The sequence below is a fragment of the Triturus cristatus genome, chromosome 2_1 (assembly GCF_964204655.1).
Source record: "Triturus cristatus chromosome 2_1, aTriCri1.1, whole genome shotgun sequence".
NCBI lineage: Eukaryota > Metazoa > Chordata > Amphibia > Caudata > Salamandridae > Triturus > Triturus cristatus.
The window spans coordinates 912,582,849-912,610,435 of record NC_140581.1 but is presented as its reverse complement, the minus strand read 5'-3'; the positions used below and the strand labels follow the sequence as shown (position 1 = coordinate 912,610,435).

Sequence of the window (27,587 nt, the reverse complement as noted above, 5' to 3'; positions counted from 1 at the left end):
CCAATATCTACCACATATAAAATGCACAGTATATAAATGCAAATGTTGTGATGGAACGCACCAAACAAATCTCCAAGTTAGTATCCCCCATTATTCAGGCAACAATCGTAACAGGTGTCTTTAAAAATCGGACCTGATCAATTCCGAACCGAGGCATCTCATTTTTGCAATTAGCAAGTGTGGGGAAAAAAAACAACGTTGTCCCAGGGGCAATTTGGGCCAGGCTATTACAAGAGATGGGCTGTGCCTAATTTTAAATAATAGCCTTAAAGAGCCTCCTGACAGAGAGAGACTATCACTACACCCTCAAAGTTAGTGGCAGCAAACTAGCTTGTTTTGGAGAAGTGTAGGTAGCAATTCTGGTGAAAGCAAATCCGTCCAACTGCTACAAATATTCAATAGAGGCCTGCAATTGTAGCAACTCACAAAACATTGAAGTGCTGCTACTGTCAAGTGTCGGAACTGAAACAAATCACTGGAAAATTGGGGGAAGTGGACGGACGGGCCACAGAAGGGAGGTCATATGCCTTTTCGTGGAATTGTCATATACATTGGACGTGTGAGTTTCGGTGATCAGGGGCTTTTCCCTACAAAGAGCCCATGGGCGCCAGAAGACATTAAATTTATATTAACGTGGGCCCTATGCTACATGCTGCTAGCCGCCAACACTCTGCAGGCAATACCAGAGTTCAACATGTTCTAAAAGTGGAACCATGGCCCAAAGCAAAAGAAGATAGCACTGGCTTAAGAACAGTCTATTTGAGAAGTCAGAGAGGCACTTCTCTGGCAGCAACCAGCTTCAGCAGCTCCAATAATGCTATTTATTGAACTTTGAGCTGGCTTAGAAATGTTCGGCTACTGGTTCAATGCTAGGGTTCTGGCTGGAATGACAGCACAGAGTACAGTGCCCAATTAAACTGCTTGTTCACGGAGCCCAGTGCTTCTGATAAACAGCATACGTGTGGGCATAATACCTTTCCCCAGTATTGCGGTTCACCATCTCCAAAGAACGCAATCGTACATTACAAGCAATCTCATTTTAAATTTGGGTCCAAAAGGGCATGTCGAAAGTTATTGGCATTTTGAGCTCGGCAGTTTCAGAAGGAGCTGCGGTACGAGCAATTTCAAAACAGCAAAGGGCTACCTTTAAAAAAAAAAAGTTAAGAGGAAATGTGATGCCTTCTGCGCCAATGTGTTGCCATTTTTGTTGGCACTGTAAGGCAGTTGCATGTGGAGGCCTTAATGGAGGAACAGTCGAGGCCACATGCGATTTGGCTGAGGTGCAAAGCCACCCTTAACTCAAGAGCCAATAAATGAACTAAGAGTGCCCAAGCAAATCACCACACTTTTTAAATACGTAGTCCCTTAATGTTACCACAATATACATTACAATAAAACCCTCACATAGGGGGTCATTAATATTGAATCCACAATACATAGTTACACCTCCGCTAATCTATATTCTTGTGGGAGGAATGGAAATACTTTCAGCATTCACTGGCTTTGCACCACATGAAGTTCAGTTTCAGGCACAAAAATTAAACTAGTTCAACATGTTCTGCGAATTAGCCTCAACAGCACTTGTTCATAGTCTAAAAGTGAAATATCAAAAGTGCAATGAATCCCTGTGAAATATGGGACCATGGAAATGTGCCATCTTAAAACTCAACACTGCTCACTATCGGCTGCCAACCAAGGAACAGAAAGGTATGCAACAGATGTCCCTTCCAATCTGCAGAAAGCAATATGCAGGAGCTCAAGATGTACATGCCGCAGTTAAAAGTTTGTTATTAAACTTGATAACGCTCAGCACTGCTTTGGAACTCGCTCAACTCTAAAGTGCAGTCACAAGATACATTTCATGTGTTCAATTTCAATTCTCAGCATCAGTACACTAAAAGTAGCTCCTTGTCAGCAATTGACCAGGCACAGCGAACAACGGCCCGGCCCACTTGCAGCTGCAGATACTGCTGAAGTGCAGCCAACTGGCAAGAGCAAAGCTGTTGTCAAGATTTCTAAGAGCTTTTCCCCTCACACATATTTAGTATGTCAGGACTCTACTTAAAACCAAGCTAAACAGAGCAATAGTCATCCACAAGCAGGGTTACGTCCTGATTTCAGCAAACCATGACCAGGCACTTCTGCCAACATAAATGAGTAGGAGGGACAGCAACAAAAAGCCACCGGGCACTATGTCTGTTGACTTCTGCAGAACACACAAGTGCATCATCGCGAGCAGGGCACTTGAACTAGAAACCTGGGAAATACCCATGGAAGAAATCCCAATGTTTGCCCGCAGCTCACTGGAAGACCAAACGCCATCAGAATGGTAATGGTTAAAAATTCCAATCTCTCGGGTATTCCCAGAGCAAGAGGTAGATAGTAACTAATGCAGCAATTTGACCATTTAATGCAAGATGTAAACTGATAAATAATTCACGCATTCTTTCAGAACACTATTCCACAACTGCCACTTTATTAAGCTGGATGATGGTTTGAGTGCTTGACACACGCATTTGCAACTTTGGCCACCTTGAAGCCGCATTCCACGTCTCTGCCACCCAAACAGTCACTCTTACTTCACAAAGGAATGTCCTCTACATGGACTGATGGGCCTAGAGAGTCACCTCTTCTCCATCGGAGGAGGCAGCGCAGAGTTTGGATTGCGTTGGTAGAGGTAAATACACTGAAAATGTGTGTGATGGAACATAGAGTTTTGCCTGGCAAAGTTTAAGTGAAGTAGCTTATATGCGCCTCGAATGAACGAAAATCCAGACAACGCACCAGCATTCGTCTTCTACAGACAATCACTTCAAAAGTGCCAGACAAACAATTGTAGCATTAAACGGGCAGTCGGTGGATCTTCTGAAAAACTAAAAACAACGAATTTAAAAATGGACACAGATTACAATGTCCTTAACTTGTAAGAAGTAATTATGAGTGCAGGCAAAAGAAAGCCCAAAAGAAAAAAAAATACAATTTGTTATCTTCGTTTATTTACCATTGTATTGTCTGGCTGCATTCCTCCAAGAGGGATCGTAGGCAGATATGGACTCGAAAATAAAATATTTGTGTATTTACTCATTAACAGACACCCAGTCAACAATCTGTTCTGAAGTCGATTTTCAGCCTACCATCAACTAAATGTTCCAGCAAGAGGAAAGAACAGTGCCTTCCTTCCTAATTCGAAAATCCATACTGCCACTGCCCTTGCAAACTGCTAAACAAGCACTATCGGCAACCCGCTTGTGCTGTGTAATGTATTTACCGCAGGTCTCGGCGGCCGGCCTGCCAAGGCCGCGCTCTGGCGTCTTATTGTCAATACACGGCCTGCTAACCTCGCTTGTAAGCCTCTCGCACCCAGTGTTTACTCAAGGCACCCAACAGGCCGAGAAAGAAAATAAAGCGGGCAGCGGAACCCGGGGCCTCTCATTAACAGACTACTGTGCAAACAGCAATTTATCAGCAGCTCTCCGTGGGCGCCCCTCCCAAGCACGCACTTACGCCGCCTGGATACAGCGCCAACAGCAGCGTAGCGGCGCGAGGGCTCCCCTTGTACGTAAGAAGCTGGCGTGCGCCCCCCTTGTACGTAAGAAGCTGGCGCGCGCTCTCCTTTCCCACAGCTAACACCAACGCGAGGGTGCAAAACAGAGAGTACTAAAGCGCTAGCTCCGCCGAGGGGCAGTCTACTTTACTCTCTGGGGCATGGCAAGGAGGAGAGGGATTTTAGATCCAGCGAAGGACAGGAAAGCAGTCAAATTAAATAAGAACTTCCGCGGCTACTCGCGGGCCGGTCCTGTGGTAATATAAAGTTGTATTATTACGTTGCATTGTATGTGTGTTTATTTTTTAAAGCTAGAAATGTTTTTTTTTTTTTTTTTTTAAACAATAACGCCATTTGAACTGCACTATATCAGGCCCAGCGTGCCTCAAATCTCTTATGAAACGCATCCCTAAAGCTTCAGAAAAAGGGAGCCGCGGCGTCTGGAGAGGCTTCTGTTTACAGGGGCCCACGCGACCACAGGGCACCACGAGGCAACTGACATTTTTATTTACATCAGCTACCATCTACTCCTCCCTCGCCTCAAAAAAAAAAAAAAAAAAACCAGGAGCGCCCCACAAATAAAGTAAGGGAGCATTGAATGACTGATGTGCAGACGCGGGTACACAACTTCCTCCCCCCACCTGTCACGCAGTGTGGACTGTCAGGGGGCTTAGCGCGGATGAAGCTCTCATGGCAGCCTGCCAGCGAACAAAGGCTAATCTTACACCTAAACAATCCAAGCTTAAAACACACAGGAAGCTTTATCTCCAGACCTATTCCAGAGGGGGATAAACGACAGACATGCCTGATGAAAACAAAGCAGTGTGGCGCTAATGCCTGCTGACAGCAGCCCTTAAAATACAGTAGCGCCATTAACGCCCTGCATGAAGCTGAAGAGGGGCCACAACCAAGCATCAACTCAACACCCCCACCAACACATCCTGTAGTGAATACACTTGACTAAGTATTAATGAAGAATGATTTATTGAATTACTCAACCGGACATGTAAATTGCGCCCTGTCCGGAGTCAACACCAATTCCAGTTTGCCTTAACATACGATAACATTTGAAACCTAACACCAGTTCTGAACCACAGTATACACGTGACAGAGTACACAAGCCTGCACCATTTAAAGGTAAACATGTTCTCGTTCTGCTTTGTCCTCGTGATGACAAAGCCAAAGCGACACGCGACAAAGCAGAACGAGACATGAAACACTACACATCTCCTCCTTCGGCGGGGCGCTACCAGCGCATCAAAACAGTGCTGCTCCATCAGTGCTCCCACAGAGCAAGGATTGACTACGCCAATGCCTTCGAACCGCACTTACTCACGTTCTGATCCACAGTAGTCAGTCAGCTCTAAACTGGTAAACAAAGATACATTTTAAACTGAAGAGAAACAGTTACAGAGCATGTTTTAATCACACTCCTACACCACCAAACAACTTAAATGCCAAAAAGAGCACCGCCATACTAGTCAACACACAAAACACCCCTCTACAAACCCACATGCGTCCAACAAAGCACAGTCCATGGAACAACTAACTACCACCACACAGTTCACAAAGACATCAAGTAGTGAGCATGCCCAGAGATGTGCACAATTTGGAAGGCTGGCCGTATGTTTATGATTACCCACGGCTATATGTGGGGGCTGACTAAGAGACAAGAAGAGTGCAAAAGGCACTGGGTGCACCACTCGCTGCCAACCTCGACGGGACACCTCACTTGAACACTATAAAGCTCACCTGCTCTAAACCATCAAAATCAAAGACCAAGGCCACATGAAGGCCTCAGAGAGCGCCATACAAGCAGGTGACAGGCCATTAACAATCCGCAGCGCGCTCTCCGTGCAGGGGCCGTATCAAAGTGCCTCTGGTAACAAAGACGTTGTCAGGGATGACAATGTTCTGTGTCCCCGGTGAACCCTCACTAGCATTTGGTTATTTGCCATAAAGCACGCATAATTTGCGGCTGTCAGGAGTCCAGCTAATGCCCAGTTTCCCCCGAGAGAACTTCTGTCAGACGTAATGAGAGCTGCAAAGTCCTCTCCGCAATATAATGAGCACTTAGACCATGCTGGTGATCAGTCAGCAAAAAGCATCAATCGCAGGCTGGCTGCACCCCAGGGCCCGGCGTCACTGGCTGCAAGGAGAGTTATGATTACTTGTGCCGGGGCCTCTATCAGCTATTGTTGCATTGCGCACTCAAGAGCCCTGCACCTTTCCTTCCTGACGTAAGACAACCCCCCCCCCCTCCCCCATACCGGGCCCTGCCCTTCTGCGCCGCTTACAGGACACCCCACGAGGATGCTTACGGCATTTTTTGCTTCAAATTACAGGCTCCCTCTGTGCATAAACGTAAAAGCTACAACATGGGGGGCAAAGATACGAGGAAAGAACACTGCAGGGGGGGGGGGGGGGACACTGCCCTAAAGGCGTAGGCTTGAGCAGGAACCATGACAACAGCCGCAAAAAACGGCTCTACACAACTAAAGCGCAAACAATGTCCGTAGGAACACAAATGTGGAAATCCCACACTGGGCCAATTTTCTAGTTTGGACTGCAGCCGTAGCCTTCTCTCAACACTTCCAAAGCAACATGAAACGTCAACAAACACCAGTTTAGAACAATACAACTTGAAAATAATAAAATTCTATTGAAAAATAGAATAACTTGGCAAATCCAGTTAATATTGTGAGACAGGAAGCCCAAACCAACCGATTTCTTCTAGATGCAATCGTCGGTCATCAATGTTCTTGAACGGCATGAAGCAAGGGCAATCCGGTAAGACAACAAACACACATGCAACGAGGACTGGAAGGTTGCATCTTGAAATGAGCCCCACTCCTTCTTGCGATAATTCCTTCCAGGAGGCGAATCGCTCTCTAAAAGTCGCGCTGTGCCCTGGTCCTGATGAGGAGCGCCTGGACCACCCCTCCACTGACAATGACCGCTCAATCCGGGTCCTCTGGGCGCAGCCATCACTCAGCTCTCCTCGCTGCCCTGTTCCACTCCCAGGAGCTTATTATACACCCACGTCCTCAGAAGTCGAAGTGGGAATGCATGTAAAGCCAGAGACCGGGCTTTCCTCACACTCGAGTTCTGCATCCCAGAACAATCGTATGTTCAGTTCTAACAACAAAATATCACGGAAAACTTAAAAAGATTTAAGATTGAAAGTCGATGTACGAAGTCCTTTGTTCATTTTTATCGGAGTAAAAGTATCAAACATTGAAAGAGGAACAAAACAGCGAACCACAATCCAATAGGGTTACCAGAAATGAATATGGAACTTCCAAAAGCAGCCTTTGTTGTTTTATCCACTATCGCCTCTGCGTGTAATCAAAGAGCAATTAATGGTTAAGTCCTTCGACAAACGCGCTTTCCCACAACTCTCTAAGCAGAGCAAATAGCAGATGTTTGCTCTGCTCGGCATATCAAATCCGAACATACATGTGTGTACCGAGCAGGGAAGACGTTTACCGAGTACTGGCTAACAATACCTGCTGCGCTGCGGCAGCCTCGTCAAATATGTGCTCAGCAGTCAGTCACACGGGCCACTTCAATGTCCCTGCCGAGGCCTGCGCGCCACCTGCCACCACAACTCACCTGTTTGTGCATTTCGATGTTTAATCCGTAGGACATCTCATAATACTGCAAAGAGAAGGGAGAACCGTGTTAGGATAGCACGTTGGTGCTGCAACTTAAAGGCCACAAACACATGTACAAGAATGACACCCACCATCACGTAGTGCCTCTGCATTTCGGTCTTCTCGCTGGCCAGTTTTTCGCATTCCAGCTTAAGGCTATAAGAAAAAATGTAAACATCAGGTGCTTTGGAGAGCCTCGATTCGAGCACCGAGGTGCTGTGCCATTTGCTTAGCTGGATCTAATGAGAGGAGCAACTTGGCGACCACAGAAGGTGCTCTTCAAAGAGACTGGAGAACCCCCTCCCCCCGCTAATCACGTGGGCCTGCATAGCCTCCCTGTGTGGTGCTTACGAAACAACCTCCCACCCCATGGCTGCAAAAATAGGGGACGGTGTTCACGTGTCAACCGGCGACATCTATGTATCCAAGGTCAACAATTCAACTCACCATTCAGGAGTAAGTAAACACCGACAGCATTGTGGAGTTTTTTTGGGGTGGTGGGTCGCAAAACAATGAGGGCATATGACAACTACTTGAATGTAACACAGCAAACGTGGAACATAATGGGTGACCGTTATACATGCTCATTCTTTGTAAAGGAAGACAAGCCAGATAAGATATTAAAGCAGAATAATGTTTTTCACGTGATGTTTGCTACTTTACACTACACATGACGACTGGAACTGTCACGCATGGGTATGATGCCATACATGTACACCACTGGCCCAAACCATTGTTAATGGTGGAATATAATAAGCCTTCATATGTTTATAAGCCAAATCAATGTTGCCCATCACAGACATCAGTCGGACCGTTGATGACAGCATCATTAGATGGCATAACAAATGTACTCTTGGCAGGCAAGTTAAGCTCTGGACTAAAGTGCAAACTTACATTAGCCCAAATCTTCAAAGAACAAACAAGCACATGGGCTCCATTAAGGTAGTGGTCGAGCCGTAGAAAGGTCGTAACATCGACAGGCGCAGGGGGCGCTATGTTAAAAGAGGTAAAAAGCTCCTGTGGTCAACAGGGCCTCTTAGCACACAAGCCACGCACTGTCTGCCGTGTCTGCTTACGTAGGCAAACAGAGACCCACCTGACGCTCTCTACTCGAAGCTTTGTAACAAATGGAAGGCAAATATTGACTGCTCTCAGGGAACTTGAAAACACAAACATAGAGCTGTGAAGGGGACAGGCGGGGCAGGAGCGCCGCTTAACACCCTGCCCCCTTCCGGTAGGAGGTAAGAAGGGCGGCCAGGGATGGAGATTAAAAGCCGGATGTCCTCAGGCGAAGGGGACATTTCTGAATTTAACACAAGCAAGGACTCTGAATACGCACCTGTGGTACTGCGCCTGCAGGAACTGAAACTCCTCCTTGATGCGGTCCAGGGACTCCGGGATGGTGAACTTGAAGGGCTGCCCGGCGGCCTGGTGCGGGGTCTGGGGGAGCAGAGCATACAACAACTTCACCAAGGCCACCCTGGGACAAGGATGGAAGGGGTGGATCACCAGCTATACTGGGGTGCAGACCATTAACAACCAGAACCCACCACACACCAGAGATCAGCTACGTAGTGAGCCACCAGCACCCATGTGATAGCAGGGATCACTACTCAGTGTGCCACCTGAGGGGAGCACCCACCCAAACCTGCAACTCAAGTAGTTAAGCACCTGGCAGAGAGACGTCCACGCGGTGGGATCACCCACCCATCCCCCACACATTACAGATGAAAAGGAAGGAAGAGGTGAAAGAAAGTAGGGCCTACGAGTAGTAGAATCCGGGACAAGGACAGGTGGAGAGACTATGTGGACACACCGGGCAGGGCACAGCCAGAGCTTTAGAAGGCAGGTATGAGAATGTGGTAAAGTTACTTGTGTTTGGAGTAAAGTACATGGGCGAGGTTATCATGGCATAACTTTGGGTAGACAGAGTATACGCGTGTAATGTTAGCTTTTTGGCCCCCCTACCCCGCAATTTTTTTTCACATTTTTACACACGTGCGATACTCACAGGGTGGCGGCTCTGGGGGAACATAGCTACGGCCGCCCCTCGGCTCCTCTGCAGCTCAATTCTTGAATGTTTACCAAAACCCACCTCCGGAAACCACCGACCGCGCGAGAGTCGAATACCGGGGTGTGTGGGGGGGGGGATTCCAACACGCAAAGGGGAAGGGTCCTCTACGAGGTATCAGAGGGTTCAGGTGGGGGGAGGCCCCGCTCCACTCATGCCGCCGCCAGCCTCCGGCTCACAAAGCACCCTAAATCCTGCAGGGGGTCAAGTAAATCCGAGATACGGAAGATCCAAAGCGAAGGCGCGCGGACTCCAGCCCACGGGAGCGATAAATTCCTTGGCACAACACGTAAGCGGTCCAGTGGATTTGGGGCTCCGGGTGGTCACGGGTCCACCTCCTGGGCGGGTTGGGCCGGCGTCGATGTCTCTTCTCCTGGGCTCAGCTCCGGCGCTGGCCGCATTCACACGCGGTTTCACACTCCCCGAAACCCGGTCCTGCCCACTGGCAAGCGTCGGCCAATTAGAGGTAGTCCATTCCAACGTGGGGTTCTGACGTACACATCACACGACGGGCCAATCATCTCTCCCTCCGCAGCACTTGGAAAGGAGGTTCACCAAGGCTGCCTGCAGTGGGACGCCAAGACGGGCCAATAAGGGGGGAGACTGGGGCTGGTTGATTGGCAGGCGGAATAGGAAGGTCGGTGGAAAGGCGAGCCAGGGCTGCTCAAAGCTGTCAATCAAAGTAACGTGGGGAAGCGAAAAGAGGACATGGAGTGATGGAAAGCGAAAACAGACTCGGCCTCCCTCACCCGCTGGTGGAGGAAGTGCTCAGAGGCTTTCATTCTCCCACAGGCCGTGCTCATTAACCAGAGGAGGGGGTCGGCGCACAATGGGCCAGATGCTGCTGGGCTGTAAATATATAAATCATCCAGATTCCCACCCTCTCCCCTTTGCTTCATTTGCCCAAGCCTTACAACTGTCTTTAGAAGAGAATGTCCTACTTCTGAGATCTGGGTTTCTACGCTCTTTGTTGTTCGCCCTTCAAACTAAATCCGTTTTTCTGCCTAATGCTTTTCAATAAGGGTTGGGGGCAAGCCGTTGTAGAAGTCTTCCTGAACTCGGGGGAGTCTCTGACATTGTAGGGAGGACAGGAGTGGATGATTGCGAATGAACAGATTGATAATATGTTGCATTTTGATCTATTGCCAAACTAATAAATAGCTACATTTTCTATTTAGACGGCAGACTCCTGTTTTTAAACAGAAAATTCGGCTTTTGTAGCGTTCTGCTGTCCAACATCTCCTCCACACCAGCACAAGTAAATGCTGATATTTTTACCCTTGAATGTAGACGTGAAACAGCAAATATCCAGGGAATCGTTTCAAAAGGATGTTAAAGCTGTCTAATTGACTATCTAGTACAGGATTGTATTGTAACATTTATATAGTGCTTACTATCTCGCCACCCCCCCCCCCCCCCGATATAATTGTGTGTGGGGCTCTGACTCGCTTGCCTACATGGATTTAATGCTACCCTAGTTAGGGTGTGTACTGTGCTTGGAAGGGTTTTGTCCTTGTTTTGATCCTATGCCAGATTTTTAAAAATGTTCATGATGACCACCGAGTTGCAGCTATTATGATATGGGTCGCATTGCATTAAGAAGTGTGGGCGATAAACACCCTGCTTATAGTTTTTAGTATAGTGGCAGCTTCAATTAGCTCTGTAGGCCCCTTTATGGTATTCTATAGCAGGACCGGAGGCTTCAGATTATGCTGTCTCAATTTCTTTACTGACTCTCAGCAGCCAATGAAAACACAGTAACATTAGTAAAAAAAACTTCATTTCCCGTGAGGCTTTGATCCACGCCTCCTGTAACAACCAATAGAATGTTATATTCTACAAAATATTGAGGCACCATCTTGGCTTCCTCTTTCTTTGCTGCTCCGCAGTCAAGATAAGTGCCACATTATTTTGTCTCTGATTCGAGTTGCCTTTTACTGGTATTTAAACTTTGCATTGGTTTTAATGCTTATAGTGAATACGAGTTGTATCCTGATACTTTTATTTGTCTTACTGCTGCGCCGCATGCATGCCTTCTCGTTGTGGTAATTAGTTTTATTTCACAGTGCGTGTTGCACTGTTCATATTTCTCCGCTTCAAAAACAATATTGCCGCTTCCGACTCTCGCACTGAGTCGAGCGGCTGTTCTTTGATGCGCGCTATCGGGGACTGGCCCCCCGCGAAGGAGCGAGGCGCACGCTAAGACCCGACTGGGATCTGTGCGTGCGTCTCGGGAGCCTGCACGCGCCAGTGCACGCGTGAGGCCCCGATCTTATAAGCTGGTGTGACGCCTTTCTCCCGGGCTGAATTGGGATCTCCACACACATGCAGATGGCGGAGCCGGTACCAGGGCCCGATTTTGATAGCGCTTTGCACCGCATCTGCAGGCACATTTAATTTAACTCTTTCAGGCCCAAGAGGGGCAAATTGTGGTAAATAAAATAAATATTACCGGACTGAATTTCATGCGGAATCTTAAATTAAAGTAAAATAGCTCAAAATAACGAGAGGCAGAATCCGTGGTATAAGAGGTTTCTAATGGGCTTTATTCCATTCAAAATGGCCGACTCGAGTCGCGGCCCTCAGGTTCCGTCACCACGAAGGTTCAGGAAGTGAAGTACAATAATTTATTAACAGACATGTATTTTTATAATAAGTACATTACAATGAAACGAATGTAGAAGGCGTAACATTTGATAAGAAAAATGACGTGACAGTGACATAATCGAAACTAGGCGTAATAAGGAATAAAAGAAACATGATTGGTTAGAATTATCAGACATAGGTGGATCTATAAGATAATACTTGGCATAGATGCGCGCGCGGCAGCATGACGTGTAATTGACGTGCAACTAGGGGGTGAAGGGGACTTGACATTTAGCTCTACATGTGGAGACGAGAAGTCTGGGGTCAAGTCATCCTAATCCCAAATCATATCTAACATCCTATGTTTAAAGAACTATGTTATCCACAAGGAAGAGACTCTCGGACAGAATCTATTCTATACTGACTGTGTGCGTGTACAAGCGTCTAAGTGTCTATATGAGATGCGAGGGGCAGAAAACTTTCCATGGCAACAGGGCTATGAATCACTTGCAGGAGGACGGAAAGGCTGAGTCCTTTGCTTGTGAGCTAAAGGAAATGTTTACCTAAATCACTGGACAGGAATGCATCGGCTGGAGAGCAGAATAGATAATTCGAAGGTGAAATACAACTTCTTGGCAGACAGGCGAAAACTGGCCGAGGCAGGCACCGTTAGCTGCACAGGGAGTAGGACAAAGTTCATGGATACAGATGCGAGCTCAAGCTGAAGCTGTCAGAGACAGAGAGCAGGGAAAGGCTTTGAGGACAGAATCGGGCCTACTCGCCTGAACTGTAAAAATGGAGTAACTTAGCCATATAAAGTCGGTGGCCTTTCATACTAAGGAATCGAATATCCAGCCCATTGATGGCGGATCTGACAGAGAACATGTTGACGGTAGACACACATATGTTTGCGTCTTAGAAACTGGAACTGGAGAGAACATACATGTACTTGTAACATGCATATAAAACCGTTGGGGTCCAAGATAGGGGACATAACTGATCAGGAAAATCCACATTTCCACATTCCCTCCTTGTCCCCTTCTTGCCCTTCACGAGACATCAATCTTCATTATTCCATCGATTTGCTCATGGAGCATCATTTCTTCTTCTTTCTTCTTCCGGGATCTTGAACGAAAACCTTGATGTGGAATGCATGATGTGGCACACAGACCACAAATCGCTGGTCCACATTGTAGGCATAAACAACAACTGAATAGCATAAGAAGGCCAATACCTAGGAAGGATAGAACTCTCCATCCCCAGGCTGATATCACACTCCAAAACCACCCGGACCACGTCCAAGTGCCTGGATTCTCGTGTATCTGGCTTACAATCTTATGAAGGCGTGTTATAGCTTTATATACAGATGGCGAATTTTTTGGTATGAATATACAGCAGCTGGATCCGATGACCCTGCAAGCTCCGCCCCTATCGGCCAGGATGACGTCAAGGACAAGACGATTCTGGAGAACTACAATTCTCATCACTGATTGTTCCTCTGTCAGATTGCCTAGGGCGGCTATAGTCTCGTTTACTACAGCTTCAAGAGTCTTGGTGAGTCTGCGTATCAGCTTACTATTTGATATTGTACCTATATAGGGAAAGATACCTTTATTGAAATCTACATACTTGTCCCATGCTGTCTCAGTATAATCGACAACTGGGAGATCTCTCCGCTCTCTATTGTGTACTAAATGAACATCTCGATAATAATCAGGGGGAGCTAGGAAAACAGGTGGCAAAAGGAATGCGATGTAACAGGTACCATCCCAATCTAGAGGCAGACGCATATATGCCGTCTGACCACATATGAAGTAGGAATGGCGAGAAGCTCTAAATGAAGATTTACCTTGATCACTATATTCTACTGTAGTAACGCATTGGCTATGGCCCATATGTATGGAACCAACTTTTCTTACACATAATTCACCCTTTACTGGAAATACTGACATAGTGGGCAGAATTAGTTCAACTTCGGATTTGACATTCAAAATCATAAGATTAGGCGTAAAATTACCTAATTTATACACTTCATTTTCTAAATCAGTTCCTGTTCTACTGGGGTGACCCTCCTTATTAGGGTGACAGACTTTGAATAAAACTAGATTCAGATTTCCCCATATCCAATGTTGTTGATAAACTGCTGTGTCTGGGTCTATGGAATTTAATAAACTAAACCATGCTCCACAGGAGCCATTGTGTGTGAATGGATGTGGAAAGAAAGGCAGAACTCCTTTGTTATTCTGATAGGGAGGGAGTCGGCCACACACCCAACAATTGGTCGCATTACTAGTCTGATGAGAATGATGTAACATACTAATGAATGTGTTATTGCGCAGCGCAAGTCTATAGGATAATTCATGTGGCGGTAGGTCACTAAAAGAATGTTCATCAGTTATATTGAAAACACGTTTAGAAACAGGATAATACATATGCAACAATATACTTGCAGTAACTATTAAAAAACTCAAGGAAAACAAAATTAATAAAGTCACAATACAGTGGTTACGCAGTAATTTACAATAAGCATGTCGTTTCATTATGATTCTGGACTCTACATGATTCAGACCTAAGGGATACATGTCGGGACAGATTCAACCGCTTCACCTTGGAGAGGACTTAAACAATCAAATCGTCCGACAGTTTAGATCTGGACCTGAGTTTCTGTTTATAGCACTGAGAGTCATTTTGTTCAACAAAAGGAAGTTTTGAATCAGTCTGTGAGGGAGTGCAGGGCACAGTGTCTATATCTGAAGGTAGTCCATGAAATTTTTTTACGTGACTGGAATGAATCCACCCTTTTCGTCCCTCGATCTTCACGGCTGTTCTTGTGGTCAACAGGACCAACTTGGGTGCTTTCCACCTGGGCTCCAATTGACTCTTCCTGTCGAAATTTCTCACAAAGACAAGATTACCCGGAACAACGTCATGGGGTTTCGCCTCAGTGTTGTCGGGAAAGGCTGCAGCTACCTGTGAACGAGAAGATTGTAGTGCAGACATCAAGGAAGCCAGGTAATCTGTCAGCATATTACAGTCAACATCAGTTATTTTACGTGGTATAGGCGTCCCCCACATATTCGGTGGTCTACCAAAGATCACCTCATACGGGGATAGCCCTGTTCTAGAGTGTGCTACCATTCTCATGTAAAAGAGTGCAACTGGTAATGCTACTATCCAGTCGACACCTTTCTCTCTACATATTTTGGACAGTCTGATTTTCAGTGTCTGGTTATGTCTTTCTACGAGACCTGCTGCCTCGGGGTGTCGGACACAGTGGAATTTCCACTGATATCCCAACAAGAGTGAGACATGTTTCATTAATTCGGATGAGAAAGGCTGACCGTTATCTGAATATACAACACGTGGTAAACCGTACCGTGGGAAGAATTCTCGAACTAGCTGCTTGGCAGTAGTCGGGGCAGTGTAATCTGATACGGGATACGCCTCTGTCCAACGGGAGAGAGCGCAGACAACTACGAGGACATATTTGAATCCTCGACAACGTTCCATCTGAATATAATCCATCTGGAGGACTTCAAAAGGATGGTCAGGAGGCTGAAATCCACCCTGCTCTACGGGAACACTCTTTCCTGGATTAAACTGGCAACATATCATACAGGTACGAACTTTTTGTTTAGCTGCTGCTCGTAAATGTTTGTTGAACCAAATGTGCTGAATGCTGTCTAGCATAGCCTTCTCTCCTAAATGTGCTGGACTGTGAACTGTAGCTATAATGGCTTGAACCATGGAATCAGGGAGAAACCATACAGATTTCTCCTTCGTCATCCATCCTTGATCTGTCTGGATCCCTCCTAGTTCAGTCCATTTCTTTATTTCTTCTGCTGTGGCATGTGTCTGTATGTCAATTACGTCAAGTGTGGGATCCTTAATTGTCATACACTGTGTTGGGGTCTGAACTATTGGCTTTGTCATGTCTAATGTGCGATTCTGAGCAGTCTGTTTAGCTGTTCTGTCAGCTAAATCATTGCCTTGAGAAATGGTATCAGTAACCTTCGTGTGTGCTTTACATTTCATAATCGATATAGCAGTGGGTAGATGTATTGCGTCTAACAAAGCATGAATGAGGGGTCCGTGCTGAATGTGGGCACCATGGGACGTTAGATAACCTCTCTCTCGCCACAGCACACCGAAGTCGTGTACAACTCCGAATGCATAACGTGAATCAGTGTATATATTAACTTTCTTATTTGTGGCTTGAATACAGGCTTGCGTTAGAGCAATAAGTTCTGCTGCTTGGGCTGACAGAATATCTATACAATGTGTCTCAATAACTTCAGTGTCTGTTGTGACTGCATACGCGGCCACTAAATCTCCTTTACTTGTTCTCATGCATGATCCGTCTACATACAACGTCAGGTCTGGATCTAACAATGGAACGTCTGTCAAGTCTTGTCTAGGTTTCGTCTTTATTTCAATGATTTCAACACAATCATGAGCTAGTGGGTCTGTTCCAATTACAGGTAATAGTGTAGCAGGATTCAATGTATTACACCGTCGGATCTCTATGTGTGGTTGAAACAATGTCAGTTCATAACCGGTAAGTCTTGCTATGGTCAAGTGTTGTGTTTGTGTTCGGTTCACAAGAACCTCTACTGCATGTGGTACTTGTACTGTCAATGGGTGTCCTAATACTATGGCATCGCTTTGTCTGATTGCTAAAGCTGTCGCTGCCACTGATTTCAGGCATGCAGGCAAAGCCTGAGCTACGGGATCTAATGTACTGGAAAAATAAGCACATGGCTTGCGTGATCCTGCTTGATCCTGAGTGAGTACTGACAAGGCAGTACCTTCGCGTTCTGTAACAAAGAGTGTAAAAGGTTTGCTATAACATGGTGTTGCTAAAACAGGTGCTTGACATAAAGCTTCCTTTAGGCTTTCAAAAGCTTGTGTATGTTCCTGAGTCCAAGGGAGAACAGTCGATGTGGCTGCCTCCTGTGTGGTTAACTGAATGAGTGGTTTTGCTAGAAATGCGTACTGAGGGATCCACTGCCTACAATATGAAGTGAGGCCTATGAAAGCCCGCACCTCCTTTTGTGTCTGGGGTATTGACATGTTAGCAATTAACTGGATGCGATCGGGTGTAAGCTGCCTTCCCTCCTTGGACAGCGAGTGACCAAGATAAATAACTCGCTGAACACAGAATTGCAGCTTAGAAGGGGACACCTTGTGCCCCTTGTCGGCTAGGAAATGTAAAACTGTCAGAGAAGCTTTTTCACATTCTGGCTCGCTTCTCGCGGTGATCAGCAGATCATCGACATATTGAAGCAGTGCAGTATTGACTGGCATGTGGATACTGTCAAGTTCTCGTTTCAGTGCTTGGCTGTAGATGCTGGGGCTTTCTGTAAATCCTTGGGGAGCGCGTGAGAATTTAAAGCTGCGCCCATTTAAACTGAATCCGAACAAGTATTGGCTTTCCGGATCTATTGGGACGCTGAAAAAGGCATTCTTGAGATCAATTACAGTAAAAAATGTTGCTTCGGAATCAATTGCTGTCAACAATGATGATATATCAGGGACCACGGGGAATTGTGGTACAATACACTTGTTTAGTTCACGCAAATCAATAACCAATCGGTACACTGGTGGAGCAGTAGGATCAGTTCGTTTAAGAATCGGAATTATCGGTGAATTACATACATTGGAGTCTGTTTCTACAACTACTCCCTGGGCAATTAGCTCATCAATGATTTTCAACAAAGCCACTACAGCATCATGCGGTAACTTGTATTGTCGCATTCGTGGTAGTACCACTCCTGCTTTCAATGTAACTCGATAGGGTGTAATGTTCATGCAGCCAACATCCGTAGGGCCTTGTGCCCATAGATGTACTGGTAAAATCTGTAGTCGGGGATCCATGTCTCTAGACACATAGTGACCTTTAAAATCACGCAAAAACAACCTTACTCCTTCCGGAGAACAACATATTATGGCTCCTAGTGCTTTCAGAGTTTTAATTCCTAACAAATTTTCTGGACATGATTTAGTAAGCAATAAATCTGTAGTTCGTGTCAAAGGTCCTATCGTAAGTGGTAGAGGCTGTGATACTTCATTAACAATAGGTTTTCCTGAAAAACCAAGGGAAACATTTTGAGAGCCTGAGAGGGGTGCCCCTGGAACTTCACTACGTTTTATGGTTGTTCGACTTGCCCCTGTATCGAGTAAGAATTTTCTATCTTGACCTAATAATTCACTATGTACATAAGGTCCTTCTTGATCTACCGGAATCTCGATAAGCGGTAAGTCAACTTCCCTCTCTAGGCTGGTTCATGCGTAACGCTGATACTCAGGGTATTCATACTGTGCAGTCTGATACATTTGTTGTGTTGTGGTTTGTGTGGCAGTAGCAGGCAACGGTGGTGCAGCTGGCACAAACTGTATGGGTTGCTGTGAGGCTGGCATGGACTGTTGCTGAACTGGCATGGACTGTCCATGCTGCATAGCTCCTTGTTCATTCTGATCTTGTCTAACTAATCGTGGTCTCTCTTTTGCAATACCTGTAGCTATATTTCGTTTCAGGACTTGACAATCATGTACATAATGGCCTAGTTGTTTACAGTAATTGCAGGTTCCTTTTACAGGAACTGCAGAATCACCAGAATGTGTCACACCCTTTTTGTGACCATCTGCTGGTACTGTCTGAGAAACTAACATTTTCATTTTTGTATCCTTCATGCGTCTATGCTCGTGTTCTTGTTCATCCCTAATTCTATTGTGATGATACTGTAACATTTGTAGCATTTGCGACGGAGTGTTACTTTGCCAGGTACTCTCGAATTTCAATATTCTATTCTTCACTGGAGGCAATGCATTTTCCACTAATTTTGTCACAAATAAATGTGGATATGAGTCACTACTTGCTTTTATACCACTATTTATACCAAAACATTTTTCAAATCGAGCATAATAATCGCTTGTGTCTTCATCTTGCTTTTGTTTACAGGCTGTGATTGCACCCCAATCTTCCTTTTTTGTAGTTAATAAACGTGGCAATACCTGTACTAGTAAACCTGGTAATAGTTTAACTTTATCCCCGAGCCCCGAACCTGCGGCTCGGCCTCTTTCTTCCTCTGCTAATGCTGTCCAGTCTATCTTTTGGTCTCCCACTTCCCACTCTTTTTCTTTCAGTTTTTCATATATGCCAGCAGGCAAAAGCACCTTTAATATCGTCATAATATCAGGAAAGGTGTACTCTCCCATCAGTAACATGTCTTTAATTTCTCGGTGGAAACCCGCTGGGTCTTTGTCATGACTAGGTACTACTTTCTTCATTTCTAATAATTCCATTTTTGATATGGGTGTGTAAACAAATACACGGTGAAACTCATTGTCTTCGCCTTTTATTGGGTGCACTTCTCGTAGAGGATTTTGTCTATCCATGTAGTACGGTGCTCTTTCTCTGGGGGGCAAGGAGAGAGAATCTGGATTTACAAAAAGGACGTACTGTTTACGTGACACTAATATCTCTTTAATTAGCTTGTTACTAGAACCTCTCCATCTGTTCGTGAGTAGTTCCGTTAATATATCAGGTAAAGGACCAGGGTCAGCATGTTGGCTCTTATATAATATGAGGAGTTGCTGAATCATATAGATTCCAGCTAAACGTTGGTCATCTGTACTGAGGTTGAGAAACGTGTGTGCTACGGTCTCATCACCGTATTTTTCAGGACTAACAATCCAGTGAACGGCTGATCTGGCTAATTCTTGCTCATCCATGGAATCGAGGAGGTGGTAACCTCTTCGTTCTCGTAGTATTTTTTCTGCGGCTTGAAACGAATGTTCAGGAGATTTCAGATTTATTACAGGCGTCGGATACGTTCTGCTATTATTTGGACATACAGAGTGTATGGGATCAGAAAAACATCTAGTATTTTCACAAGATCTTCCTCTGCCTACGTAGGCTATGGTCTCTGACTGTCTTGCAGAGTCCCCTGATTCGGACACTTCATCTTGCTCAAACTCGTCTGTTCCCAATCTCTCTTCATGAATACGCTCTATTTCTTTACGTATTTTTCGGCACATGGCTATTATACAATTTTGCTTATCGTGTCTCCCTTCTGATATATTCTGACTCCATCTTGTAAGAATAAGCATTGCATTCGGGTCTACCCCCGGACGATCTTGATTTCTGATCACACAGTTTATGAGGAAACGTAACAGTTCCCCCTGTATCTCTACTTTCTGGAATTCCATAGCTCTGTTAATACATCCTGGATCTCGTCCTGTTTGAACAAAATGATATATGTTATCCAGATGCGTAGTCATTCCTGGTAACCTTGCTAAATACTCTGCGGCTCGTCTGATACGTAATGATGCCAGGACCATTTCGTCCTCTTTACCAACCACTGGGTCATATCTACAATTTACAAGGAGTTCCTTAAGCGTACGTTCATTTACGAACTTAGGTGTACGTGAATGTGCTGACTCTTGAAAAACAAGTTTATTTATTCTAGGTGGTGTAAAAATACTGCTAGCACCTCCCGTGGCCCCATCTGGGGCGTCGGGCGTGAATGGGTTCGTCGAACGTGATACAGCAACTATGGGCGTCGATACCCCTGTAGAGTCGACTGCGGAGACAGATGCGGAAACAGATGTGCTTGCCGAAGCTTGTATCGGGACTTGCTGTTGCACAGGGACAGATACCTGATCCTGACGTTGAACCCCTCCGCCAGACGGTCTATGTGGTGCGGCGTTAGCATACTCGGGAGCTGCGTCATCTAGATACGAGGAAAGAAAAACATCTTCTGCGGTTCTGGGATGCCCCTTTGGATGTACCTTAATTGGAAATAATGGGGGTGGCAAGTCTTTTGGCACCTCCGTAACAGCCTTAGGTAATCCTTCGGCTAGAAGGGGATACATACCATTCATAAGAGCATTCCTTTGCCTATTTACTTGTTCTGATTTCACTCGGATACCTTCCTCAATTAATAGATTTTCTTGAACTTTATTTGAACTTTCTTTACTCCTCTCTTCTTGTCTACGTGCTTTTTCTGTTCGTCTATGAGATTCTTTACGCCATAACTCGACAGCGTCTTTCTGTGACTGTCTGACCTTTCTTTTCCATAACTCTTCCTCCACTTTCATGATGCACTCTGCATCCCAGGTTCCCGCTATGGGCCACCTTTGACTTTCCGGTAATCCTTTGGTATAATCTACCCATAGATCAAGAAACAATATGGCATCTAAGCCATGTTTATGGTACATGAAATGTCCTGGAGTGTCTCTAGGAGGAATAGGAACTGCTTCTTCAAGCACCCCTTTTCTGGTAGTAATCTGTCTTAACTTCGAGAAGAGCGGCATATTGACAACTGACCTGATACTTACTCTTGAACTTACTTAATACGAGAAACACAATAATGAACAGTGAACAATGAACAATCATTCATACCACAATATGCAAGACATTTTCTGAATACTTTAAACATTAAACATTTAAACATTATAACAATGATCGACAATGATGACAGTCTGCCTAACTAATCACCACGCTGAATTCTTGACAATAACTGAATACTTCGGAATACTTGATATACTGCTAAACAGTACATATACACTGCTAAACAGTGCAGACCGGATTTGTGTACCCAAATCCGTCTTGACCGGCACAACCTATGTGCGCGTCAACACGCCTCCTCGGCGATGGTACTCACCGAGTAGCTCCTTGAAACGGAAGGCCTCAGAGAATGGACAGGACTCGATAACTGCGGACATCGGACCCTCTGGACGTCGGAATTTCGGAAAACCTGGTGGGCCTCTGTATACCTCGGATCTTGCTCTCTCAGCTAGGCTCTGGTCGGGATACTTCGCACTTCTCACCGCCTCGTCTGGGTTGATCGCAGCCTCAGTCGCCCCCGCTTGACCGGAGGGAGCTTACAGGAAATCCTGCTGGTACGCGTTTATGGTCCGTCCAGCTGTGGCAGGAGACCGGGCCTGCAACGCACCGCCGGCGCGTGAGATGAGAAAGTGTCCCTATTCGGGCGCCATTATGTGGTAAATAAAATAAATATTACCGGACTGAATTTCATGCGGAATCTTAAATTAAAGTAAAATAGCTCAAAATAACGAGAGGCAGAATCCGTGGTATAAGAGGTTTCTAATGGGCTTTATTCCATTCAAAATGGCCGACTCGAGTCGCGGCCCTCAGGTTCCGTCACCACGAAGGTTCAGGAAGTGAAGTACAATAATTTATTAACAGACATGTATTTTTATAATAAGTACATTACAATGAAACGAATGTAGAAGGCGTAACATTTGATAAGAAAAATGACGTGACAGTGACATAATCGAAACTAGGCGTAATAAGGAATAAAAGAAACATGATTGGTTAGAATTATCAGACATAGGTGGATCTATAAGATAATACTTGGCATAGATGCGCGCGCGGCAGCATGACGTGTAATTGACGTGCAACTAGGGGGTGAAGGGGACTTGACATTTAGCTCTACATGTGGAGACGAGAAGTCTGGGGTCAAGTCATCCTAATCCCAAATCATATCTAACATCCTATGTTTAAAGAACTATGTTATCCACAAGGAAGAGACTCTCGGACAGAATCTATTCTATACTGACTGTGTGCGTGTACAAGCGTCTAAGTGTCTATATGAGATGCGAGGGGCAGAAAACTTTCCATGGCAACAGGGCTATGAATCACTTGCAGGAGGACGGAAAGGCTGAGTCCTTTGCTTGTGAGCTAAAGGAAATGTTTACCTAAATCACTGGACAGGAATGCATCGGCTGGAGAGCAGAATAGATAATTCGAAGGTGAAATACAACTTCTTGGCAGACAGGCGAAAACTGGCCGAGGCAGGCACCGTTAGCTGCACAGGGAGTAGGACAAAGTTCATGGATACAGATGCGAGCTCAAGCTGAAGCTGTCAGAGACAGAGAGCAGGGAAAGGCTTTGAGGACAGAATCGGGCCTACTCGCCTGAACTGTAAAAATGGAGTAACTTAGCCATATAAAGTCGGTGGCCTTTCATACTAAGGAATCGAATATCCAGCCCATTGATGGCGGATCTGACAGAGAACATGTTGACGGTAGACACACATATGTTTGCGTCTTAGAAACTGGAACTGGAGAGAACATACATGTACTTGTAACATGCATATAAAACCGTTGGGGTCCAAGATAGGGGACATAACTGATCAGGAAAATCCACATTTCCACAAAATAAGAATTTTTGGAGGCCCTGAGCCCGATTACGCAATTAGGGGCCACGCCCTCCGTTAGTCCTATCGGCCAGGAGCACATTTGGTACCTTTTGCCCCCCCCGCTTCAGCTTTGCTCCTACCTCACGCCCTTGGTATTGTGAACTCTTTGGGCTGCATGATTGAGCTTCCCTCTGGGGACCTGTGATTTCTTTTATCTAAAAGAGCAGATATGTCAGACTGTGAAGACTATCAAGAGGAGGTGATTGCGTGTGATGACCCTGAGGATGCAGGGTACTACTATGATGAATCCATGGAGGAGATCATCGACAAAAGATTGGATGCTAAGCTAGACAAGGTCCTGTCCTCCGCCCTCTTACCTATAAACCAATGTTTAGAACAACTAGTTACAGGTACTCCCAACCCCTCTCGTATCCCTGCTCCGGCCCCCCTCCTACTCCCAGAACCAGTGGGGCTTTCCTGGACGCACGTCAAGGTTTACTACTCTCTATACAAATCCAAAGAACAGGCCACGGCTGATGCCCTGGTTCCCTTTCCCGCCCCCTGAGCACTGTCCCTGACACTACGACTGACGCTGGCACAGATACCGACTCCTCTCAGGTATCCAAGCCTCATAAAAGCGCCAAGAAGCGCAAACATTCCTCCTCACCCACCCTTCCCTCCCCTTTTTCGTTTGATCCCTCGGACATAATCCACCCCCGCTCCGCAGACTGGGTTCCTCCCCCGGCGGTGGCGGAATATATGCAAACTCACCTTAGGAAAAGTTTTGACAAAGATGTAAGAGCACGCTTGAAATCAGAATGTCCCCAACCCGACTTAGCACATAAAGTGGCGGTTACCCCTGACATAGATTCTTCACTGACCACTTTGCTGAAAAAATACAAAAAAGATCCCAAGAACCAAGAAGGGTATAGATCGCGCCCTCCGGGCGTGCCAGGACAAAGTATTGGATATCACAGGTCCTCTTGCAAAGATCCTTGAATTGGCATTGCAGGCTCAAGAAACCGGTGCAGCCATTCACCCGGAGGTGCTGGCTGGGTGCACCCAGAGAGCTATTTGCCTCCTTGGTAATGCCAACTGTGCCCTCGCTTCGGAGCGACGTAGGTCTGCCCTGTTGCGCATTGATCCACAGCTCATTGAGTTGGCGACGGCTGAACCAGGCCCATTGTCTGAAGGGCAACTGTTTGGCGAACGGTTCGTCAAGGACATTGACAATTTTGTCAGTACCTTCGCCTCTCTGGATAAATCCCAGTATTCTCTTAAGAGAGTCTTTCATCAGGTAGGGCCGGGCGTGGCAGAGTACTCTCGACCGGCCACTACGTCAATCCCAGTCCTCAACGAGGATTTGCCCCTCGACGCAGAGGGTACACCCAAGAGCCTGACGAAGCGGGCTTCTACCCATCGAGATCCCGTGGGTTCCGAGGACGCTTCAACAGGGGTGTCAACAGAGGCCACAAAAATTTCAATGCCCAGTCATCTGGTAAGACCTCAGTTGTTTTCAATGACCCCCCTCGGGGGCAGGTTGTTTAATTTTCTAACGAATTGGTCACGCCTGACCACAGATGCGTGGATTCTCCACACAGTCCAAGGCTATCAGATAGAACTTTTAGACTCCCCGTGTCAGATGACCCCTTCTCGTCCTCTCCTTTTTTCCCTACAAGAGCAAGCTTTTATAGATTCAGGGCTGCAGGAACTTTTGACCAAGCAAGCCATTGCCGTAGGACCCTTCCTTCCGAGAGGTTTCTGCAGCAACGTTTTCCTGGTACAAAAGAAGGGAGGAGGCCAGAAATTGTTGTTAAATCTCAGAGAGTTCAACCCCAATGTGGTATACAGGCATTTCAAGATGGAAGGGATCCATCTGTTGAGAGATCTTCTGTTGGAACAGGATTGGATGGTCAGATTAGATCTGAAGTACGCCTTCCTCACGGTTCCCATCTGTCCTTCCCATCAGACATTCCTTCAAATCTCATGGAAAGGGCAATGGTACCGTTATTGCTCACTTCCTTTTGGCCTGTCCTCAGCACCCCGGGTGTTCACCAAACTGCTAAAACCAGTGGTAACATGCTTGCGAGAAATTGGAGTGAGGTTGATAGTTTATCTAGACAACAAGCTGATCCTGGTTCAGGATCGGGACCTTCTTCTCACCCACTTGGAATGGACGATGTCCTTGCTACAGGAGTTAGGTTTTGTAATAAATATTTAAAAATCCATGATTATTCCAAATCAACAGATAGAGTTCCTGGGATTTCAGATAAATTCGGTCTCAGCTCAGCTTCTTCTGCCCATAGCAAAGATCAGATCTATCAAGAGGGAGATAACTTCAACTCTGTCCAAACAGATGATCTCGTTAAGAGTATTGGCGAGGATTGTGGGCCTCCTGGCGTCATCTATCCAAGCCATCTTTCCAGGCCCCCTCCATTACAGGGCCTTGCAACGACTGAAGATCTAAAAAAAGCGAAAAATCCGGGTGGCCCATAGTGTCAGAACCACCTTCTAACACATGCAGCGCCCAGCTGATTCCTACAGGGAAGAAGTAGCCACTCTACATGGGTACACTTCCCGTAGTCAGCGATAACTAGTTATAAGGGGTTCTTACCAGACCCCCCTTACTGACCAGTTATCCGCTTAGACCACCTACTCCTCCCATCCATGAAATCTCCACCCATGACAGGGATCCCAGACTACCCTAAGAACCCTCCAGGCTCTGGTTAGATACCTCTAGGTCACTCATGGTCTACATGGACTCAGCCTAACTAGGCTCACCTTTGCCCTTGGGCATGCAACACTATGCCTACCACTTCTCTGGACAAGGGTCCGGTGCCTCAGCACTGATGCGGTCTTCTGGGACAGGTCTAAATCCCATCCCCTCGGTCACTAGCTGGTCTCCCTTCCAGAGTTTGTTCCAACCAGTACCCTCTCTCCGTTTGGTCCTTGCACCCCAAAGATGCAACCTCTCTGGACCCTCACCCTCATCCTGCCACTGAGGTCATTCTGCTGCCACCACCCTTTCGGGATGACTGTCTTCCCTAAAGAAAGCACAGCCACTTGTGCTTCCCCACACAGAAAAGCACCCTTTGGCCACTGGCCTGGCTCCCTGATAGGACCTCAGACCGACCTCACCACCACACTGGCAGTGCCAGGAAGGAACACTGAGGGTGCCTCATCAGACATCCTACAGCTCATTCGCCCCGTCAGTAGCTCCACACAGAAACTACCCCGGGAACCTAGACTCCTTCGTTGTTCTCCGCTGCGAGAACAGGGCCTATGTACCCTTCCCTCCGAGAGGTGCGCTCTCCCCCCGGAGTACCCTTTGAGAGCCTGTGGGTCCCGAGTTAGCTAGACCCAGGCCCACCTCTCAGGGCTCTCCCCGGTCTCCCTGCAGCACCTTGGGAGACCACCCAGGGACCTACATGGTCCCTGGATGGCCTGCACCACCCCTTATGAAGAGCAGGGTCCCTTCACTTAAGATAGGCCCCACCTGCCTTCAGGGTAGTACTACCACTCTCAGCCAGGAACCCTAAAGATCCTGGCTAGGCCTGCACCACCCCTTCACGAAACACAGGGTCCCTTCACTTAAGATAGGCCCCACCGGTGTTCAGGGTGGTAATACCTGACAGAAGTCCACCTCCTGCCTCGAGCAAGGGGAACACCCCCATGCTCTTGGGTTCAAGTCCCACAGGACCTACCTGACTGGTTACCGGCTAGGCATTGCCCCAGCCACCACCTCAGGTTTCCTCCACCAGCTCCTGGTCCTGGGGTTCAAGTCCCACTGGACCTACCGGACTGGTCACCGGCCACCGACCCCGACACCTCAGGGTCCACCACTAACCCTTCCCCTGGAAACTAGGGAGCACATCGCCCCCACTCAGATCTCCACTGGATCAGTTACCTAGCCCACCGAGGGTACCTAGGGGATACCACTACACACCATCACTCAAGAACTACCCTCCTTGGGGGCCACCCACTACCCGGGGCCACCCCTGGGTTGCTCACCTCCCCACCAGTTAACCTGGGGGACCTGCTGGACACTCAACTCTACCACACCCTCCTCCCACAGTGGGAAAAGTTTCTTGGGGTCCCCCACCATGGGAACCCCTGGGGCGCTACTACCCGGGGTAATGAAACCTCCTGCCCCACCCTTCCAGTGGTTTTGGCCTGCGCCATTAGCAAGAAACTTCCAGTGGGGGAAGGATATCTGGGGCCCCTCCTGTGGAAACCCTCCCTGCCCTTAAAAAGCGCGGGAACCTCCCAGGACCCTACTTCTCCTGTCCCCCTTGAAGGTCAATCCACCCCTACACCCCCACCTGTGATGTAGGTATCAGTTGCTGTCCCTATCTCTTGAGGAGACACCCTCCTCATGCAGGTGTAGTGTATGTAGTGTTAGGGGTCAAAGGTGTACAATATGGCTTAGAACTTTTGTATGCAATCATTTCCTGGAAAGCACCATCCCGCTAGCACATTATAATCAACATAGCGCGATCATATCAATACAGCTTACATTGAAACCATAATAACTTCACATGACACATATGGGCGCTGGGATT

General features: G+C 46.7%; 1 protein-coding gene, 1 long non-coding RNA gene and 1 pseudogene across 9 annotated transcripts in view; 1 reads left to right on the top strand and 2 right to left on the bottom strand.

The window, feature by feature from the left end:
• Nucleotides 1-9,712, bottom strand: part of LOC146866091 (transducin-like enhancer protein 1) — a 136,216-nt gene extending 126,504 nt beyond the window's left edge. For 6 of the 8 annotated variants that reach the window (XM_085633189.1, XM_085633190.1, XM_085633207.1 and 3 more), the window contains exons 1-4: nucleotides 9,212-9,688; nucleotides 8,540-8,640; nucleotides 7,293-7,356; nucleotides 7,160-7,204 (exon numbers count right to left, since the gene is read on the bottom strand). In XM_085633189.1, the coding sequence (XP_085489315.1) occupies nucleotides 7,160-7,204; nucleotides 7,293-7,356; nucleotides 8,540-8,640; nucleotides 9,212-9,235 (234 nt within the window). In that variant the 5' untranslated portion in view covers nucleotides 9,236-9,688. Of the gene's footprint in view, nucleotides 1-7,159; nucleotides 7,205-7,292; nucleotides 7,357-8,539; nucleotides 8,641-9,211 lie in introns of all 8 variants that reach the window. The other 2 variants (XM_085633200.1, XM_085633214.1) reach the window with 2 other exon arrangements.
• Nucleotides 7,549-27,587, top strand: part of LOC146866089 (uncharacterized) — a 186,823-nt gene continuing 166,784 nt past the window's right edge. The window contains exon 1 of the long non-coding RNA XR_014970399.1: nucleotides 7,549-7,656. This is a non-coding gene — a long non-coding RNA (uncharacterized LOC146866089). The remainder of the gene's footprint in view (nucleotides 7,657-27,587) is intronic.
• LOC146866090 (uncharacterized) overlaps nucleotides 24,722-27,587 on the bottom strand; it is a 90,913-nt pseudogene continuing 88,047 nt past the window's right edge.